Source organism: Anomalospiza imberbis, chromosome 6, assembly GCF_031753505.1.
Source record: "Anomalospiza imberbis isolate Cuckoo-Finch-1a 21T00152 chromosome 6, ASM3175350v1, whole genome shotgun sequence".
NCBI lineage: Eukaryota > Metazoa > Chordata > Aves > Passeriformes > Viduidae > Anomalospiza > Anomalospiza imberbis.
The window spans coordinates 1,032,954-1,053,715 of record NC_089686.1 but is presented as its reverse complement, the minus strand read 5'-3'; the positions used below and the strand labels follow the sequence as shown (position 1 = coordinate 1,053,715).

Below are 20,762 nucleotides of genomic sequence, written 5' to 3'. Positions count from 1 at the left end.
CGAAACCAGAGTGACACCTGAGGAGCAGAGCAAACCCCGAAGTGATGCCCAGGGAGCAGTTTGTCCATCAGGGCCCCCAGGGGACAGACTGCACAATGCTCAGTGAAGGCAATCCTCTTCCACCTCCAAAATACTCTCCAAAATACTCTATTATCTCCCAAAATTAGCTCATCAACCCTCAGACTCTGGCAGCTGAACCTTCAGCATTTGGGGAAACCAGGGATTTCTGGCACATCCACTCATGCTATGGAATTAAGTCAGGAAAGTTGCCTTGCTTACACTGAAGGAGATTTCCCATTGCTCTTTTTGAGGCACATGGTCTTTTTTCAGGCAATTTTCTTTAAGTTTACAAAATTTGACCTTTCCATGAGGATTTACCAAAAAACAGGAGCAGGAATATACCTTTGAGGGGAAAATGAAAACTTGGCTTTCAGTGATTACAATGTAAGTTCTCAAAGCAATTTCACTTACATGGAGTGCTCGATCTTTTCCTTAAGTCTTCTATACCGGCATCCAGAAATGTGGAACAATTAGAAATATTTTTCAGATTTCATAAATTATCTTAAAGATCCCTTCCATCCCAAACTGTGCTGTGATTCTATTTTATTCCATGGCTAAAAACAGAAATCTACTTAAAATGTCTCCGGAAATATTGTAATGATGGATTATTCCTATTTATTCACTACTTTAATAGCATGAAATAAATAAAGAACTTACTGCATGCTGTGCAGAGGGGTTCTTCCTGTACTGATCCCTTGCCAGGATGATCTGGTACTTGGTCAGGCTGGGAATATCCCTCCTGGATAAAACTCCCACCTTAATCAGGCGCCCAGCAAATGCTTCCAGCACCTGCAACCAAAACCCAGGAGAGGTGAAGGGGGGGTGAGCCCTTTGAAACGATTTTATTTGTACAGATCCTACACAACAGAACATGAGCAGCTCGTTGGTTTCATTTGAGACACGGGACTTTTCGAAGCGAGCTGTGCTGAATTCCGAGTGCTGTGTTACTGTACCGGGTGCTCTGCCTCAGTGGAAGGTTCTCCATAATCAGGTTGTTTGTAGGTTAATTCCCCAAATTCCTGCCAGAGCACTTTGAAAAGGCTCTCAGGCACAGAGGGGGATTGTTGGGTGTCCTGTGCAGAGTCAGGAGTTGGACTCCATGAACCTTGGGGGTCCCTTCCCATACCCTCCTGCCCCAGGATAACCCTGGATCCACCCAGGAACTGAGGAGGGGAAAATCCCTCTGGGATCCGGAATGGGACAAGGGCTGAGCCAGCAGAGAGGGAGAGGAATAGGATGGACAGCAGGTATGGAACAGGGGCTGCAGCTCCCCTCTCACTGCTCACACCCCAGTGGCACCTTGATCCCAGGAGTGCTCGGATTCACCTCGGAGAAGACTAAAGTGGGTGAAGGACCGGCCAACATGTCCAGGGGCTGTGTGGAAGGGATGGGAGTTGGGAGACACGAGCAGAGAGGAAGGGGCACAGGCACAGCAGCGTGTCCCGTTTCCTGCAGAACCCACCCCAAAACACAGCTTGTTTTCAAACATCACATGTACCTGCTTTCCACCTCGCTGCAGCAAGGACAATAACCTGCACTAATGCATCTTAATCCTGTTTTTCCTCTTTGCTTCCCAGCCTTAGGTGGTCAGGATTTTTCCACAGACTTAGTTTGGCCTGAGCACTAACTCTGCCATAATTGCAGTAATCAGATTTGTCCTACAAACACTGTTTACAACCTGTGGTCCCCCCAAGGGCCCCAAAAAAAAACCCAGCGCACAAGAACAGGCTTCTCCAAAGCTGACACAGTTTCCCAGTGCTACTTCCATGCACACTGTGTTTCCCAAGTGTCCCAGGCACTCCAGCAGCAGCCCAGCTGCCCTGCCCTAAGAGGGCTATAGTGTAACAAATGCTTAATCCCTTTAGTGTCCCTTCAGATCACTGAAAAACATCCAACTAAACCAATAAAGCCAGGCCTAAGTCAGGCTTCCAACACTGATCCCAGCAGTGGAGTTGGTGGGGAGAAAATGTCCCGACAGGTAAAGAAAGCCACGTGTAGAACTCAGCCTGTGCTCATCCCTGAGTAACAACATTCCATTTGTTTGTTACTCCAGGCACTGCTCCTGTGCTGGGTTCCCAGGTGCTGTCAGGATGCACAAATATCCTTAACATTGCACAGGCTGCTAATGCTCTGGCAGCATAGGGGCAGCTCAGTTTAACTTCTGTCTGCTTGCTTTGAAAATTCCCATAGTTTAGTTTATAAATTAGTTTATCATATTGTTTATTTATAGGCCTTCTTTTATCTTCTTACTCTGTGTGCAGAAGCTGTGTGGCATTAAAATGAAAACAGAATCACAGAATGCTGGGGGCTGGAAGGGACCTTAAATCCCATCCCATCCATCCCACCCCTGCCATGGCAGGGACACCTCCCACTGTCCCACGTGGCTTCAAATCCCAGTGTCCAGCCTGGCCTTGGGCTCTGCCAGGGATCCAGGGGCAGCCACAGCTGCTCTGGGAATTCCAGCCCAGCCCCTCCACACTCTCCCAGCCAGGAATTCCTTCCCGATACCTAATCTAACTCTAATCTAAAATCCTAAGGAATGGAGTGGGAGTAACTGCCATCATCAATGCCAGCAGCATTAATCCCCCAAAGAACCAAAAACACAAGGAGAAGTTTGGAAGGGCGAAGGGAGAGTTGTGGCAGCCCCAGCTGAAGTGAGGCAGCCGTGCTGGGGAATTTCCACCTGCCCATCCATGGCCACAGGTCACTCCAGACTGCACACTGCAGCCAGCAGGATAAGCAGCTTACAGCAGATAAAGGGAACTCACAGACATGGAGCCAGGATTCTGAGTGCTTTGGGGCATCTTGGGCTGCTCCTCTTCCCTGGGAGAGGCTGGGCTGGAATTCCCAGAGCAGCTGGGGCTGCCCTTGGATCCCTGGCAGTGCCCAAGGCCAGGCTGGACACTGGGCTTGGAGCAGCCTGGGGCAGTGGGAGGTGTCCCTGCCACGGCACTGGATGGGATTCAAGTCCCTTCCAAGCTAAACCATTCCCTGACCTTACCCTGGGCCATGGGATGGGAGCCAGGCCTGGGACAGCCCCTCCCTGCCTGCTCCATGTCACCTGGGGCACCTGGGACACTCCAAGGCCTTCCCAAGACCTCCCAGGTCTCCTTTATCCACAGGGGAGCTGGGTCACGGCCTCACAGCTCCCAGGGAAAGCAAGGCAGGACACACCATCCCCAGGCATTCCTTCTAATTAAGGCTCATGGATTAATTAAGCCAAATAAACCACTAACACCTCTAACACCACCAACAAGCAAACACCAACTGGAGGCTACAGTAGTGCCAGGAATTTCTGGAGGAAAGGGGGGAAATAAATGAGGAAATCAAATGTTTTTTTCTTAAAATACAGCCAAAACCATTCACCAAGCCACTGGGAAGGCTGAATGCACAAAGAGTTCATTTCTCATATTAGTGAGAACAATTAAAAATGCAGTTCAGTTTTAAGGGTTTAAAATTCAAAACTTGGTGTTTTATCAGAGAGTTTGTTACTGTTCTGCTGGTTTTCAATTCAGGCTGTACCTCATGAGTCCCTTTAAAAGGACAGAGACAGAGGTGTCTGTGCCAGCTTACAGGAAAAGGCATTTACCAAATAAACCAAAATGCTGACCATGAAGGAAGAACTCAGTGCTTTTTATTTAAATAGATACCATGGGAATAGCTCATTACCCTCTCATCAAACCCTAAACAGCTGGACATGAGCACACTTGAAATGCTAAAGATGAAGTTTAAACTATGTCTCAAGTAGTGGAAACAGATTCAGGCTTTTCACAAATGCTCCTTTTGAAAAGAAATTAATATTTTCATTAAAAAGTAATGGCCACTGAATCTGATATTTCAGCACTGGTTTATCATTTCCTATACTTGCTGCAGAGATTTCTCTTCTAAAAAGCAATTTCCATTACCTGTACTTTTCTGTTTCATCCCTTGACCTAGTTTCTGACATATGAGAAAATGATATTGTCCCTGTTTGCCCAATGTACACCCCTGTCTGATTTAATCACCCTCTGCATAACAACCCTGGTGCTGTTATGAAAGGCAGCAGGATGCAGTCACCTGGAGCTTCAGAACTCCCAGGGAACAGTAAACACAACCTACTTAGGAGAGCCTCAGCAGCAGGCACTGCTCACTGATTACACTTATCTTGCCTCCATACCTTCATTTTTAATTAAAAAGATAATACTTCTGGAAAAGTCCCCTCAGCCTTTCCAAAACACTTCAGTGTCGTGTTACCCAAACACAGCCCTAGAATTAATTCCAATTAATTGCTCAGGAGCACTCGTGGCTTTCTCCAGCTCAGTGGCTGGAGCTCAGAGCTGACAGATTTACAGCCAGCAGATAAAAGACAACCGGCAGAGTTATCCCATCCTGCACTGAACCTGCCAAGAGCACAAAGACTCCCTCTGTCCTGAGGTATCTCCCACAGCAAACCGCAACGAGCTCTTGGAGCCCATGATGAGCTTAGAACCTGTTTTGGAGCTCTGACAGGAGTTTGTGTACAGGGCAAAGAGCTGTTCTTGTGCCAGCTACACCTCACTAAAAACTGCTCCTAATCTGTTTTCTGTTGGCACAATAAAAAACAAAGGCTCTAAACTAATGCCCTGACCTAATTATTTTAGTGCAGAAAACACTAAAACACTAAAAACACCCATAAATAACTGTTAGAGTGGCTTTTTTTTCCCCAGTGGAGAAGGAGGGGTGGCAGAAACCTGCTGCCAAGCAGACAGGACCTCCACAAACAGGGACTCCAAAGGTGCATCCCCTCCTCAGGAGCTCCCCAAGTGTTCCCAGCCTCCCCTGGGAGGGATTTTAGACTGGGTTTTACAGAGCCACACTGGGCTGAAGGAGAGCTGCACCTTCCTCCAAACCCCCTGGCTCCAGCACTGTCAGTGCTCAGCAGAGAATCCCAGACTGGTTTGGGTTGGAGGGACCTTAAATCTCATCCATGCCACCCCTGCCATGGCAGGGACACCTTCCCCTGACCCAGGCTGCTCCAAGCCCCGGTGTCCAACCTGGCCTTGGCTATCCAGGGATCCCTTCCCAGCGTGCTGGGGCTGAGCTGGTGTGAAGGAAAGGAGCCCAGGCAGTGCCAGTGAGGCACCACCACACCCCAACCCCCTGCTCCGTCCTAAGGGGATCCCCCAAACCAGCAGCAGGCAACAACCAACAGCTCCAGGAGAAATCCAGATCTGTGCTGGCCGTGCACCTCACGGACACTGAGCTGCTCCAGATCCTCACATTCCCGAGGAAGAGAGCAAAGGAAGGCAGTGCAGGGCAAGAGGAGGCTCTGCCCACCAGGCCCTGCTGCAGACGGGGCTCAGGAGGGGTTCCCACCCCACGAACCCACAGCAGGGCTGCGGCCAGGCTGACCCAGGGCAGAGGTCCTGCAGGGAGTGTGAACGCAGCCAGAGCCTGCCACTGCTCCAGGGAAGGGCAGAGGATGATCCAGAGCATTCCCTGCTCTGTTTCAGCCCTGAAACCAGGAAGGCTTGGGTTCCCCCAGTGCGATACCTTGGAGAGTGTCCATGCAGCAGCCAGTATTCCCAAAAGTAACTTCCAGGAGAAAATCACGTTTAGTGTCTGCCAGCTGGGGAGGCTCTGGAGCTCTGACTGGCACTGAGTTTCAGTTATTCTCTCGTAAAACTTCAGAGTCATATCAAACAAACTCTGAACCAGGCAGAAAAGTGCATTTTGGGCAATTCCTTCCTGACGTTTTCTCACCTGGCCAATGAAGGAAGGAAAGCAGCAGGGCACAGCAGGGTAGGGTGGATTTTAGCTGATCCTGTCACTCTCCAAACCCAATACTGCTCAGCCCAGTAATGATCTCAGCACCAAAGTTTTGTTTACATTTATATTAACTCATTGACACCCTTCCCAGTCTTCCAGGGACATGAGACACACTGAAAATCCACTGGATTCTTCCCTGGAAGCCAAAAAATCCAATACTTTGTCTTTTTCTAACAGCTGAATTTTCTCCTGTTACAGCATTTTTCCTTTCCTAAAGGTTATAAAACAAGACCTCCAGTTTTTACTTTTCGACTAATTTCACCATGGACAATTTTACTTTTTATTGAGAAATGTTAAAAGAGAAGTGGCTTTTCTACATCAACCCACCACTCAGTAAGTGACTGTCAGACAGAAAGGAGCACCCATCCACTGAGGATGGTTTTGATCTGAAATTTTTAAAAGCTGAATATCAGTTTTTCTGTTTCATTCAGAGACAGAACCTGCCAGGAATGCACAGAGAACACAGCACTATCAAAACTGTGTTTTCTCCAAGAGTGGCTGTTTATTAGCCAGCAGTCATACACAAAATTAGCAAGTTTGGGGAAAAAACCACAACAAATACAACAAAAAATCAGCTTTTTTCACCTGCAGTAGCAACAAGTTCCTCTGTTATCCATCCAGACACAGCCCATCGCATCTTCAGCACTCTATCAAATGCAGTAATTACCAAGCTCATCAGGAATCAAAGACAAATTAAATACACACAGAGTAATTTGTACAGATGGATTTTTACAACAGGATTTTAAACTCCTCCCAGCCTCTTTCTCATAGTCAATATTCTGTGGCATTTCACATATATAGAGAAATTTAGCTGTGATTTTAAACTCTTTTTCTGCTGATTGGTTTTTCTTTGCCTTTTCTCTCATCTCCAGAAAAGACGCTTCATACTTAAAAATAATTTCATTTAAGCAACTATTAATTCTCATAATGTGTAAGCAAAAGAGTTTGGACTGTTTTCCATTAATTATTTATGCAGAATGGGCAGAAAAAGAACTTCCACACATTGCCTCAAACAGGAATGCCAGTTCCTGGAAGAAATCTCCAAAAGCCATGATGCCCTCCCTTGGTACTGATAACCCAGCTGCCAAAATTCAGTGGAAAATTCCTCATCCCCAGCACTGGAGTGTGTGACGTGGGATTTACCTGGGGCAGGGATGGGTTCCCACTGTGCCTCCCCTTAGGGACTGAGGGTTCAGCCAGGTCTGAGAGGGAAATGTGGCCACTGCCAGAGAATTCCCTGCAGTGAGGGAGCCCGTGGTGCCCTGGGGCAGCTGCCCGTGAAATCGGATCAGCACCCACCCAGAGGCTTAAGCAAGCACCAGCTCCAGCCTTGCTCCAGGAATTGCCTTCCCAGAGAATTCCAGAGCCTCTGGTGCTGGTTCACAGCCCGCAGCCCAGAGCCCAAACCCCCCTCAGTGGCCTGTGCTTCACTCCCTGCAAGCCCTGCACCCCAAAAACCCTCTCAGGACATTCCCAGCGGCAGCTGCGCCTCCGGCTGGGAATTCCCCAAGGAGCACTTCCAAGGCACAGCAGGATTTGGGTCTGCCCTGCCAGGAGCACATCAGGACTGGCACATCTCAGCTTCTGAGGCAATTCAGGGCTCATTTTCACAGCCAGCTCAGCCCCTGGGGCTGGGGAGCCAAAGCTGAGCTGGGGGAAAGGGAGTGCCCAGAAAAAGGGAAAAAGGAGGGGGCAGATGAAGCATCGCAGCAGTCACATCCCCAACCTCCAGCTTTCCCTGGAAGCACCAACAGTGCACAGGAGAGGACTATTTTCCTATTATTCTAAACCCCTAAATGCCCCAGGATTCCCTTTCCTGCCTGCACAAAAAGGGCCAGAGCAACCATTCCATGTTAAATCTGGAATAAAAGACAACAGAGTCCAGACAAACTCCTGATTCAAATCCAGATCCTGCTTTAATTGCCATATCCACCCCATAACAGGGCTGCTCATCTCCCTCGTTCAAATGCTTGTCTCAGCAACTGCAAAATTACACAGCTGAAAACTTCCGAAGTTGGGCTTCAGTAACAAAATATCCCAGAGTTTTTGCACTCCTAATATTTTGGCAAGACCTCAGAGATCTCCTAAATAAAATGAAAGATCTGTCTTTAAAGTGTGGTTTGAAGGCAGCAAAATAAAATCACAATAAAGAATGACTAATGGAACATGAAGAGCAGTGGGGAAAACACGACAAAGAGAACAGCTGGGAGAGAGGGAATGAGTGGGAAAACAGCCAGAACACAAACTTGTCTAAGCTCTGCTCTGCTCGGTCCCTGCAGCACGGGGTGAAGGTACCAGGAGCGGGCATCCATCCTGGATCCATCCATCCCTGCCCGGGTCCCCCATCCCTGGTTCCATCCATCCCTGCCTGGCGCTGGGCAGGCAGAGGCGGGTCCCTCATCCCTCCATCCCTGGCTTTATCCATCCATGCATGCCTAGGTGCCGTGCCCGGCGCCGGGCGGGCAGAGGCGGGTCCCTCATCCCTCCATCCCTGGCTCCATCCATCCATCCATGGCCAGTGGCGTGCCCGGCGCCGGGCGGGCAGAGGCGGTGCCCGCGGTGCCCGGTGCCGTGCCCGGTGCCGTGCCGGGCAGAGGCGGTGCCCGCGGTGCCCCGTCCGTGCCCGGTGCCGTGGCGGGCAGAGGCGGTGCCCCGTGCGTGCCCGGTGCCGTGCCCGGTGCTGGGCGGGCAGAGGCGGTGCCCGCGGTGCCCGCGGTGCCCGGTGCCGTGCCCGGTGCCGTGCCCGGCGCCGGGCGGGCAGAGGCGGTGCCCGCGGTGCCCCGTCCATGCCCGGCGCCGGGCGGGCAGAGGCGGTGTCCGCGGTGCCCCGTGCGTGCCCGGCGCCGGGCGGGCAGAGGCGGTGCCCGCGGTGCCCCGTCCGTGCCCGGCGCCGGGCGGGCAGAGGCGGTGCCCGCGGTGCCCCCGCCCCCGGTCCCGGTCCCTTGATAAGCCCCGCGGCGGCGGCGCGGCGCGGAGCGGGGATGGAGACGGGCGGGTGCCGCATGGGCGGCGCGGGGCCCGGCGGCCCGGCCGCGATCACGCTGGAGGAGCTGGACGGGCTGGCCGAGGAGAGCCCCGACTCGGCGTACCACAGCCACGGCAGCAGCCTGGAGGAGGAGGCGGCCGAGCGCATGGACGACGAGGAGCAGGAGCGGCTGCTGAGCTACTGGCAGAACGTCGGCCGGGGGCACCAGGTGGACGTGCCCCGAGGTAAGGCCGGGACTAGGGATGGCCCCGGGAACGGGCTGGGGCTGCGGGACGCGGCAATGAACACCCAGCCAAGTCCTGCGTGAGTCTGAGCCACCGGAGTCCGGCTCTGAAGCAGCTAAAGCTTCACTCAGGGCGATGCACAGCTTCCCATAACGCAGGGAAGCGGCTGCAGCAGCGCTGGGGTGGATCTATTAGCACTGAAAACAATCAGCTCGAGTTTTCAGACCTAATTAAGAGACCTCTTCGCACTAAAAACAGTCAGTGCAACTTTTCAGACCTAATTAAGGGACCCATTCGCACTAAAAACAGTCAGTGCGAGATTTCAGACCTAGTAAAGTGATCTATTCGCACTAAAAACAATCAGTGCAAGTTTTCAGAGCTAATTAAATACTAAAGTGACTAGCGGCAAAAGCGTTCTTCCTAAAAATATCCCCTATATAGTTCTTTAAGGAAGGAGAGCCGTGTTTAAAAATGGCACAGAGTAAACAAGTAAAGGATTGATCTGCTTGTGACAGCGAGGCTCCCAGGCTCATCTTAGTCAGAAATCGGTTGTTTTCAAATTTAAGAAAGACTGGAGAATCTGAAAGACCGATGAGTCAGAGAACTCCTAACAAGCAGCAGAGTCACCAGAGGCTCAGCTCGGTCAGACTTTAACTCTGCCCTGTCCTGGCCAGAGGAGCAGAGACCTGCAGCATCTCTGCTGTGCAGGTAACTCACCTTCCCCGAGGTGGGGAGAGCCAAACCTTGCCCAGGCTGCACTGGACACTACCAGTATTAAGTTACTGTTCTTTAAAAACTCTTTCTATATTCCAACACAGCAAAGAGAGTCCAGCCTTTTCCAGCCACACCTTGAAGTCTCATCTTAACTCTGTAAAGCTTCAATGATAATTAATGTGCTAAAAGAAGGGTAAGATCGGTCTGAAGAGAGCTCCCTGCCCCTGGAGGGGTCTCTGGATGCCCAGTGCCATCCCAGAGTGTCTGTACTCACTCCAGCAGCCACGGGCTTGTGTCTGCAATGCTGGAATCTGACAGCTCCGGGATCCCCAGGGCACAGAAGGTCTCTATTGAACACTCCTGAGAGCAGCAGAAAACCAGGGACCTTCCCACAGAATTACCTGCTGGTCTGGTGCCTGGCAGTGGAATCCCTAAATTCCATGAGGAGGGATACAAAATCCAAGGAATATGTCAAAGGCAGTGTGTGACCAGGTTTTAGTTACACACTTATGCAGTATTACAGCTTTGCTCTGTGGCACTCAGCACATGCTACTAAAATTTAGACTAATACAAGGTTTTACAGTAACACAAGGTCCTGTCCAGGGCTGAAGGAGGAGGGGGTTTTCCAGAAGGAGGAACCCCCTGTGACAAGGAGCAGCCCATGTCCCTGCCTCTCTGGGACAGGGACAGGACCCAGGGAACAGCCAGGGAGTGTTTAGGGTGAATTTTAGGAAAGGTTCTTCCCCCAGAGAGTGGAATCAGCACTGGAACAGCTCCCCAGGGAATGGGCACAGCCCCGAGGCTGCCAGAGCTCCAGGAGGGTTTGGACAGCACCCTCAGGCATGCCCAGGGTGGGATTTTGGGGGGTCTGGGCAGGGACAGGGGCTGCACTGGCTGATCACTGAAACCATGCCTTGAGAAAACACAACTGTCCTTGTCCCTCTGCTGCCTGCCCGGCCCTGTGCAGGTGGGGATCTCCAGACTTGGACAACACAAAGCACAGATTCATAAACTGAAGGACAGAACTTCCCACTGGACTTCAATCAGTTGTAATCCTCATCCTCTGCATTAATATGGAATGCAAAAAAACATTTTGCACTAATTGATAAAGAAATCTAAAAATAGAGTTAACTTTTCTGGAGTCCTGAAAGCTTTCCTAATTCTTGGAAAACTCAGTGCTGAGCTCTGATCCACTTTTATTTTTCCCTCAGCCTCCAAAGAGATCTATTTATATGTAAGTTATTAGTTACATTTTAAATATTTCCCAGTGATATACTGCAAAGAAAAAAATGTTTACACTTAACTACAATGTAGCTTTTTCCCCTCCCATTTGTTTAAGGATCTCTACTATTCCAAATAGTCTTAAAGCTAAACCCCTGGACTGGATGCCAGGAGATGGAGGTTTGATTCCCAGCTCAGCTACAGATTTACTGAGTGACCTCGGCCAAGTTAATTCTCCTGCATCTTATTTCTCCTCTCCTTTCAAACATGGATAATACTCTCTTCCCCCATTATCCTGCCTCTTCCCCTGAGACCCTGAGGCACCTCAAACTCCCCAAAAAGGGCTCTGGGAGCTGAAACTCCTCTTTTTCCTGCATGTCCAGTACACACCATGGGGCAGCAGGGCAGGAATTCACATCCAGACTGTCAAACACTGCACATAAAATCGCATTTCTAATCCTCTAAGTACACAAATGCCTTCATCACTTCAGCTCTGGAAGGCAAGGGACCAGCTCTTGTGGAAGAGAGAAGTTCAATGCCTAAGACTGACCTTGGATCCACAGTTTCCAAGCCTGTCTGTCAGGGATCAACTCCTAAGCAGAATTTATCCGTGACCTTCAGCTAGAATTGATGTCAGGGCAACCACAGTTATAACTGCACCTTTGCACATTAAACATCCTTTGGAAATTCATTCCCACAGCACTATTTCCTTGAGCCTGCCAACAAGAGCAGCCAACCTAATTTCCTTCATGTGGGTACACCTGAATCCAACAGCACAAGAGTTGCTGAATTGGGAATGTCCCCTGCACAGGGCCAGGAAATGGGGCCCAGCCAAAACCTGTCCATGGACACTTGGGTAGCTGGAAATCTAGGGAATGGGAGAGGGAAGCCTGTTCCTAACAGCACGGGGGCAGAACCCAGGTAATGTCTCCTAGGAAAAGCTTTTTCCTGGCCTAGAGAAGAGCAAACAAAAGCAGTGACAAAGACCCCAAGGGCATGAAGCACTTTTCAGTCTCGTTTCTGCAGCCTGCAGTCTCACGTGGGAACTGTGTGGTTCTGTTGCAGACATGGCAGAGCCCATCCAGCAGCTGACCCGGAATAACAACCCCCAGGAGAGGCAGAGCATCCCCTTCACCCTGATCCAGCGCAAGGAGAAGGTACTGCTGCCCCTCCCCGCTGCACAGGGCTGGCATTCCTGGCTCCCAGAAATGGGGCTCCTTAGAAAGGGCTTTTGACTGACTGGGATTCTGAACATCGAGTGCAAAGCATTGTAACTGTGCCACTCCCTCTCATTTGGAACACCTCATCCCTTGTACATGTGTAATTTTCTATCTTGTGAGATAGAAACTATCAGGCAAGCCAGAAGATGGCCAGGAATTACAGCCTTTGAGACATAATTAATTTAAGAAAAACCCCTCTTACTTTGCCATTTGAAATAAAATGCCCATTTTCTTCACTTAAATTGGTGCATTTGCTCCTTTACAGTCATGCTGATAAAACCTTAGCAAAGCGTACTTGAAAGAGATGAAGTTCTGACTTTAAAACCAAAAACGTACTCCTGTATCATGGATCATTATGAAACAAAGCAGCAATTTATAAACCCATCTTATCCTCTAATAAAAAACTGAAATTAATGTACAGCGAATTGCTTCCAGCTCAGGAAATGTGCAAACAAATGTTTAACCTTAAATTCAAAACCACGAAAACCTTTAGCAACCATTTATGAGGACCTTTTAGCCATATTTCTTTTAAACAGATTTAAATAATTCATACTTATAAATACCATCATTTGAGTGTGCTTCATTTAAACACACTCAAGTGCGTTTAAATGAAGTTTGGGACTCCTGACTGTTTATGTTGAAAGCATTTTTTAATGTTACAGTATTACTGTAACGACTGCAGCTAAAAAATAAGGTTATTCAGTGTTAATTGCAACTAAATATTTAATAGTGTCAGTCCAAAAGATGACAGATCCTTATTTTAAAGGAGAACTACCTAGAAATCTGCTGCAGTCAGTTTTGATCCAAAATCAGCAGTGTATTCCTTGGTTTATAGGAGGAAGGATTAAAATTCATGTTTCTTTCAAGGTCATGTCACTGAGAGCTGAAAAGATGCAGTTCTTGTGCTCAACTTGTATTTATTTGTTTGGCTGATGTTTTTAGATGATAAACTACAGCCCCAAATTCTCCTCTGTGTGTTTGCAGCTGGGAGATCTGCTCTATGAGAAGAGGCAGTATGGGAAAGCCAAGTGGGCTTGTATCAAAATGAAAGAGAAGCAGTACGAGCAGAGCATCTGCCTTGGCTTCATGAAGCTCATGAGGTACATCTGTGAGCAGAACTCCTCAGGTAATGGACACCTCCATCCCACAGCAGCTAGGAAATTGTATTTCTGCCCTCTCTCCTAACTAGGCAGATGCTTTGAACAGCTATTCCCAAATACACACCCTATAGGGATGTTTTTCCGTGATACAGCCTTTCCAGAAAAATCATAGAAATCCTGGAATGGTTTGGGTTGGAAGGAGCTTAAATCCCACCCAGTGCCACCCCTGCCGTGGCAGGGACACCTCCCACTGTCCCAGGCTGCTCCAAGCTCTCTGCTGTAAATCTGGCATTTGCTACAGGATTTTCAGGGTTTCATTTTCACAGCAGCACTGAAATCACCTGGCAGAGTGTGATACCAAAAGAGAGCAGAGTTTTCTGCCTCCTTCCCTTTAGTTCAAGATATTAAATTGTCCTCGTCCCAATGGACATGGCAAATTTGTGGTTGAAGCATGTTTTCCAGAAAGATAATCCAGTTTTAGCACAAAATAATGGCAAATCCACCATGTCCTTGAGAGCCTGTGCCTGCCAGTAAAATGTGCACCTGGTGTCCAATCCAATTTAATCTGGTTTTTACTTCCAGACATCAGTTCTCATATTTTTCATCCTCCAGTTACTATCAAGTTTTGCCATGCTCAGTGCTCTGTACTACAATTGACTCAGCCCTTAAGTATCTTTCCAAGAAAATACAAACATTGATCACAAAAGCTTTTCCTTCCCCCGGTAACTTCCCCATTCTTTTAACACTTTAATGTGGTTTAAAAGTAATTTTAGCTCCAGCAGGGTTGTTATCAAACTGTTCAGAAGGGAAATTCCCTCTGCCTCCTGCAGTCCAAACACACAACAGTGCAAAAAACTACTGCAACGTTTTTAACAACAGCAAACCCTCAATGAATTCACTCAAAGAGCAGCCCCTTCTCTTGCCTGCAATGTTGTTCCCATATATTTAAACCATGACACAAGGTCAGTTCGAAGATAAACACAACTCTTTTAGGAGGGGGAAAAGACTTCCGCAAACTCCCTGCCCTCCATGAAGAGGGGAGAGCTCACCAAATGCTGCGTTTTGGACACAAATGCACAAACATTTGCACACACACACAAACTACAAAGCACAGGGAAATCACGGAGTCACAGAAGGTTTGGGTGGGAAAGGACCTTAAAGAGCTTCCTGTTCTAGCCCTGCCACGGCAGGGACACCTTCCAGTGTCCCAGGCTGCCCCTAGCCCCAGTGTCCAGCTGGTCTGGGACACTTCCAGGGATCCAGGGGCAGCCACAGCTGCTCTGGGCACTCACTGCTACTTCCAGCTCGGAGCACACCCCACGCTGCCTAAAGCATCCCAGTGAAATCCCTTCATTAACCCCCGGAGCTCACTGAAACAACTCAGCACAAACCCAGCAGGCAGGCACAGCGTGCAAAGCTTCCACTGCGTCTCCTGAACGCTCTCACCCGGTGCGTGGGCAGGGCTGTACCTGGGGATCACCGTGCCCATCGTGACCATCGTGCACACCGACGAGGCGCAGTCGGCGATGACACAGGCGGTGACAGTGGCCTATTACCTGCCCGAGGTGCTGCAGGACGAGCCCCCACACCCCTTCGACTCGGACATCATCATCGAGGAGTGGCCTGCCACCATTGTCTACAGCAGGTGAGAAATGCTTTAATTCCCCTCTGCTAAACACAGGAGAAACGTCCAGCTCTCAATCTGGCCACGTTATAAATTTTAGACCTTGTAAAAGTAGCAAATGGCAAAACTTCATTTTCAGGAGGTGCAAGAGCTGCCTATGTTATGAATGGCATGGTCAGGAAATAAAGGTTACAAATTTATAACAGGGAAAGGGTTTGGGCACTGCCCAGGCTCCCCAGGGAATGGGCACGGCCCCGAGGCTGCCAGAGCTCCAGGAGCCTTTGGACAGCGCTGCCAGGGATGCCCAGGGTGGGGCTGCTGGGGGTCTGGGCAGGGCCATGACTGGATTCCACCATCCCTGTGGGCCCCTCCCAGCTCAGGTTATTCTATATTTATATCAATTACTTGGTAAAATGATGAATTCGTAAATGTGTGATAAAACACCCTCAGACTAATCTGTGTAGTCAGGAACAAAGTGTCTGACATGGCACAGAAAACTTTAAGAAAAAATGGTTTGGGATCAGTCACAGTCAGGACATTGGTGAAACACAACCAAGTAATTCAGAAGGCATTTCTGGAAAAACAGTGGGTTTAAAATGAACACAGTGGCTCTGGAAAAAACAGTGGGTTTGAAATGAATCACAGAATGAACTAGGTTGGAAAAGACCTTTGAGATCATTGAGTCCAAGCTATGGCCTAACACCACCTCATCACCCAGACCACGGCACCTACTGGCATACCCAGGCTTTTCTTAAACACCTCCAGAGATGGCGATTCCACCACCTCCCTGGGCAGCCCTTCGCAATGCCCAAACACTCTTTCTGTGAGGAACTTCTTCCTCGTGTCCAGCCTAAGCCTCCCCTGGTGCAGCGTAGGGCTGTCCCCTTTTGTCCGGTCGCTGTTCCCTGGGTGCAGAGCCACCCCCCACTGTGTCGGGGAGCTGTGGATCCGGCCCTAACTGATCCGAACTGACCGCTGCAGGAGCTTCCGAGGGATCACCAACGAAGACTCCATCATGAGAGAGATCAACCTGCTGGCAGCCATCCTGGAGAGCCCCGAGCTGTGCCTGCGGGACACGTTCATCATCGCCGGCTACACCAACCCGGCGGCCGCCGACCGCCACAACGAGATCTGGTTCCTGCAGCGGCCCTGAGCTCCTGCTGCCGCTGCCCCACGGAGCCTCCTCCCTCTCCCGGGTGAACCCGGGCAGCTCAGGTGTCCCCCTCACAGGTCAGCAACGGGGCTCTCAGCTGGGTTGGGAACAAGCAGCCCAGCTCAGCTCCCCAGCCACAGATCCCCATGGCCACTCTGACGGCTCTCACACGCATTTAATGGAGGGCTTTAGCACTTGAAGAGTTCGTTCACCTCATCTATCTTATTGACCAGCTAAGGGAGGCAGAAACCTCTTCCCTCATGCACTTATTGGCATCCCTAGCCTGCCTGTGGCTCGGGATGGTCCCTGGGGACATCCTGGAGCCCTGGCACTGCACAAAGACCCCGCGGGGGCTTTCAGTGTGACACACCAAACCCACCTCACACAGGCAGAGAAAGAATGTCCAGGTCTCAGTTCCTGAGGAGAGCTACCAGGTTTAGCCCCCTGGGATTGGAGCGTGGAGTAAGAACAGGCCAATGCTGACAGCTGTGGCACAGAGTCCCCCAAAGCTTACCTCAGAAAGCTCCCAACCAAAGCACCCTGAGTCTGGAGAGAGACCAAAAAGGCACCACAGTCCTACTGCTCATGCACATGGTGACAGCAAAGCTACAGGTTATCCTCATCACACCCCCCCCCGGGAATCCCATGACTGGCTCTGGCATGCCTAAGGAGACACTGGTTATTTTTAACTGCAGTTCTCTGAGCAGTTCATTCTCACAGCTTTGCTGGGTGCTAAAGCACTGCAGCTGGAGTAAATTGTTCAGTACTTCTGGCTGTTAATGGCATAAATGACACAAATATCCACAGAGAACATCTCAGCTGGGAGTGACCTGGGGCAGACACCTCTGCTGAGAGCAGGGCTGCTGCTCCAGGCAGCACAGCTGGGTCTGAGCATCCCCAGGCACGGGGAGCCCACAGCCCCTCTGGGGGCTGAACACCCTCACCATGAGAGTTTTTTCTTCCTAATATCAATTTGTCGTTTGCTTTGCCCTTCACCCCTGTGACAAGCCCTCAGCTGCCAGCCTGGCTGGCTGCAGAGGCTGAGCTCCCACATTCCAGAGCCCCCAGAAGGTGTGGGAGCAGCATTCCCACTGTTCCACACAGCCCAAGAGCACCTGCTGCACTTTAGAGTCAGGGTAGCAAGCAATTTTGCTCTCCAAAATCCCTCCCTTTAATGTCTCCCCTTACTGACAGGATGGTAGAGTTTATTCTTAATAGAAGTAAATGTATTTTTATGTAAAATTCACTGAGCACATCACCAGCATTATTTATTGGTTACAGGATTTAGGGTTCCAACAGAACCCCTGTGCTCTTTAATTCCAACACACAGACCAGCAAGCAGAGCCAGTGGCTGCTAACTCACAGCAGGGTGAAAAAACAACTCCAAAAATGGATTGGTGGAGGACTTCTGAAAGAACCCGAAGCCTCCTGGTCCCACAGGGAGGGAGGGCTCTGTGCCCAACCCAAAACCTCTCCCTGAGCAGCAGGATCAGAGTGGCCCTGGCTGAAGCAGGACCAAGGTGCCCTCTGGTGCCTGCTGGGCACAGAGATTCCTTGGGAAGCAGCAAGGAGAGGGGGAAAAGGAAACGGAACATAAAAAAGAGACACAAAAGCCTTGGTTTTAACACAAAAAAACCAAGAGTCTTTATGGAGAGGGGAAAAAAAACCCAAATAAACTAAAATTAAATACAGTGTCACAGCCTGGGAGAAGGAAAATTTAAAATGCCAGCCAGTATTAAACTAAAAGCTTTTAATTACAGAAAACCAGTGAAAATATTTTTAAAACTGAGTTGAATAGAGGGCCCAGGGAGGCATTAAATGAAAGGTTTTGTTCTCATATCCTCCCCTAGATTTTTGTAAGAGCACATAAAAGTAATTTTCATCTCTGACAAGATTTTATGGCAAATTAAAGAAATTTCTGCCATCTGTTTGCTTTTGCCAGTGAGGAAAATTCTCATTATGCTTTGGTGCAACACATGTTGGATAGCTCCTGGAAGCAGTGAAATCCTCTCACCACAGAGCACCAGTTTGTACATAATTCACATTTTAAACCTCTCCTGCAAAAGCATCTGCTGTGTCTAATGTCCCTGCCCACCCCTCCTGTGCCTCAGCTCCCCGTGGGTGACGTTCTAGAAACATCCCTGAAGCACGAGCAGATCTGTCTGAGTGTGCTGACCTCCCACCTGCAGCCCAGCATTCCCTGCTCTTCATGGCAAACTGTGAATCCCAAGATAGTATTTCTTTATTTTGACTTCTGTTAGATGGCTTCTGCTGCTGGAAAACAAAACAAAACAAAACAAAAAAACCCAAAAAAACAAACTTCTTCAGCTCCAGTTTGGAGATACACTTTATGGCTTGGTACCAACAGCTGTCACTGGCCCTCAGGAGCACAGGGACCAACAGCTCCAGCATTTAGCTGACACAAAATACAGTTTATTTAGTTGTTACACCAGTGAATGCCAAGCAAACATCACTGTTACTCAGATCTGATGACATCGTGTCAGGCAAGATTGCCTCAAACAGGTATTTTGTTATCCATCCGTGGTTCTACTTTGGGAGCCACTCGTGGATTTTCAGTTTTAATGTGAAGTTATTAGCTTTCCACTGATGAAAGGAGATAACAAATCAGCATTCACCCCTATTTTTGGACGATTAAATGATGTAGCCTTAACAGATAAGTGTTGTCCTGCATACTGTGTATTTTCCAAACCAGAGTTAGTGCCTAAAAAGTTGATTCCAGCTATTGTGATACTCAGGGCCTTGCTTACGGTATGTAAAGACATCTCCACAGAGTTCCTCTGGCATTGTTGTGCTGTGCTGTCTGACACTGTCCTTTGCTCACACTGAAATGTTGTCTTGTTTACTGTTTGGCACAATTAAAGAATGATTTTACTGTGCACAGGACACCTGGCTCTCGTTCTTGCAGCACACACAGGTGCTTTTGCTCGCCTGCCTTGGGATGCTGCTCCGATTTTACAAAAGCCATTTAAGCCCCAAATTTGCAATGGTCACCTCAAGTCCCAGCAGCTGAGGTCCAGGAGCCACTTCCCCAAGTGCTGAGGCCTCCAGAACTGAGGCTTGGCCTTGGCACACGCTGCAAACCTCCCCTGCAGCCCTGGGTGTTCCTAGAAGTCGTGCTCTCCAGGAAAGCAGCAGCACTTGAAATGCAAATCCAGACCAGAGGAAGGAAACAAAGCTCTGCAGCCACAGGGCAGCTCAGGCAAGGCTGGTGGAGCCAAACCAAGGTGCTCACCACAGCTTAAACCCCAAGTGAAACACCCCAAAACAAAGCCCTGCACTCAACAGAGCCTTCAGAGGCACCTGCAGTCATGCAAAACTACTTTAAAGTTTCCCTTTATCAGTGGAAGTTCCTCATTTAAACACTCTCAGGTAACTGGGCTGAAAACAGCTGATGCTCTCACAAGTTTGCCTTCCAGTGCTCTTCACAAAGCTACACCAAAATCAATTAATTTTAACCAGATTGACAGAATAGACACAGAATCACCAGCTTGGAAGAGACCTTCAAGATCATTGAGTCCAACCCAGCCCCAACAGCTCAACCCAACCCTGGCACCCAGTGCCACACCCAGGCTTTTTAAAAAAAAACATATGCTCTGAGGCCAACAGTTGGATATATAACTTAATCCTAACTTCTTATCCTCTAAACAAAAAAAAAAGAGCAGATATTTTAAACTTTCCAGAGTGGTATTTTGTGTAACATCATTTGCCAACAAGTATCTTACTGGGAAGGCACAGATCACTAAGTCAGAACTGACTGACAAACAGCTCTGGCCCCCCAAAATCTCTTATATTTGGGCATTAAAGTTTGGTGAAAAAGAAAAAAGATGTCATCATCATAGTAATAGACCAATAAATAAATTAATAGGCCAAATGAACTAATAAAGAAAAAAAACCTTCCAGGAGAACTAATTACACTCACAGATGACTTAAAGCTCTAAAGAACATTCTTAATCAAAGAAAATCTTCCAGTCCAAACAGATTCCTCAAGGCATTCCCAAGATCTTAATACTGAGTTCAGCCAAATGCAGAAACCTCAGTTTAGGACTGGTGTCAATTCTGCAGAGACTCCAGAAAGAGGGTGAGGAAAATTCAATTCCAAGTTTTCTACCTGAGCTTTTCAAGTTACTGCAAGGTAAAAGGTGTCACTGGTGCAAAATGAAACTGCAGCTGCTGGAGCTGAAACCACGGTGCTTATTTTACCCTATAATCAAAGTTAATTACAGAATAAAGTGTTGCCTTTATAAACACTGCAAGTCTAGACAGAGATAATAAAACATTTCCTGTCACTGGCCACTGACCAAAAAGGAAATGCAGTCACTCACCTTGATGTAAGTGTTCTGAATTTCTACCAGTTCTTCCCCAAGTGGAACTACAATTTTTTCCACTTGTCTCTCATGAGAATAAGGCTGAATTTCTGGAGAATCTTCAGCACACACCTCTATCTGAGCAATCAGCAAGTTGGAGATAACTTGTTGCACAGCCTGGTAAAGCCACAAAAACAAAGTAACTATTTCCATGTTTTAACAGGGGTTACAAAAAATTGTTAGGAAGAGGCACCCACTATCTACAATGAAAATTGAAAAGAAAGGTCAGGAAATAGAATTCCAGACTTGGGGATTGGAAAGGAACCTTAAATCCCATCCAGGGACACC

The 20,762-nt window shown here is 48.8% G+C and overlaps 2 protein-coding genes across 6 annotated transcripts in view; one reads left to right on the top strand and one right to left on the bottom strand.

Moving 5' to 3' along the window:
- Positions 1 to 20,762, bottom strand: part of FANCM (FA complementation group M) — a 50,389-nt gene that overhangs the window by 26,716 nt on the left and 2,911 nt on the right. For all 5 annotated transcript variants that reach the window (XR_010999683.1, XM_068192031.1, XM_068192030.1 and 2 more), the window contains exons 4-5: positions 20,433 to 20,591; positions 718 to 849 (exon numbers count right to left, since the gene is read on the bottom strand). Coding sequence is in view for 4 of the 5 variants with exons in the window: in XM_068192031.1 (XP_068048132.1) it covers positions 718 to 849; positions 20,433 to 20,591 (291 nt within the window). In the remaining variant the exon portion in view is untranslated. The remainder of the gene's footprint in view (positions 1 to 717; positions 850 to 20,432; positions 20,592 to 20,762) is intronic.
- Positions 8,807 to 18,986, top strand: LOC137475077 (heme-binding protein 2-like). The gene is made up of 5 exons (XM_068192035.1): positions 8,807 to 9,057; positions 12,058 to 12,149; positions 13,197 to 13,338; positions 14,774 to 14,957; positions 15,918 to 18,986. The coding sequence occupies exons 1-5, from the start codon at positions 8,829 to 8,831 to the stop codon at positions 16,087 to 16,089; spliced, it is 819 nt and encodes a 272-aa protein (XP_068048136.1). The 5' UTR covers positions 8,807 to 8,828; the 3' UTR covers positions 16,090 to 18,986.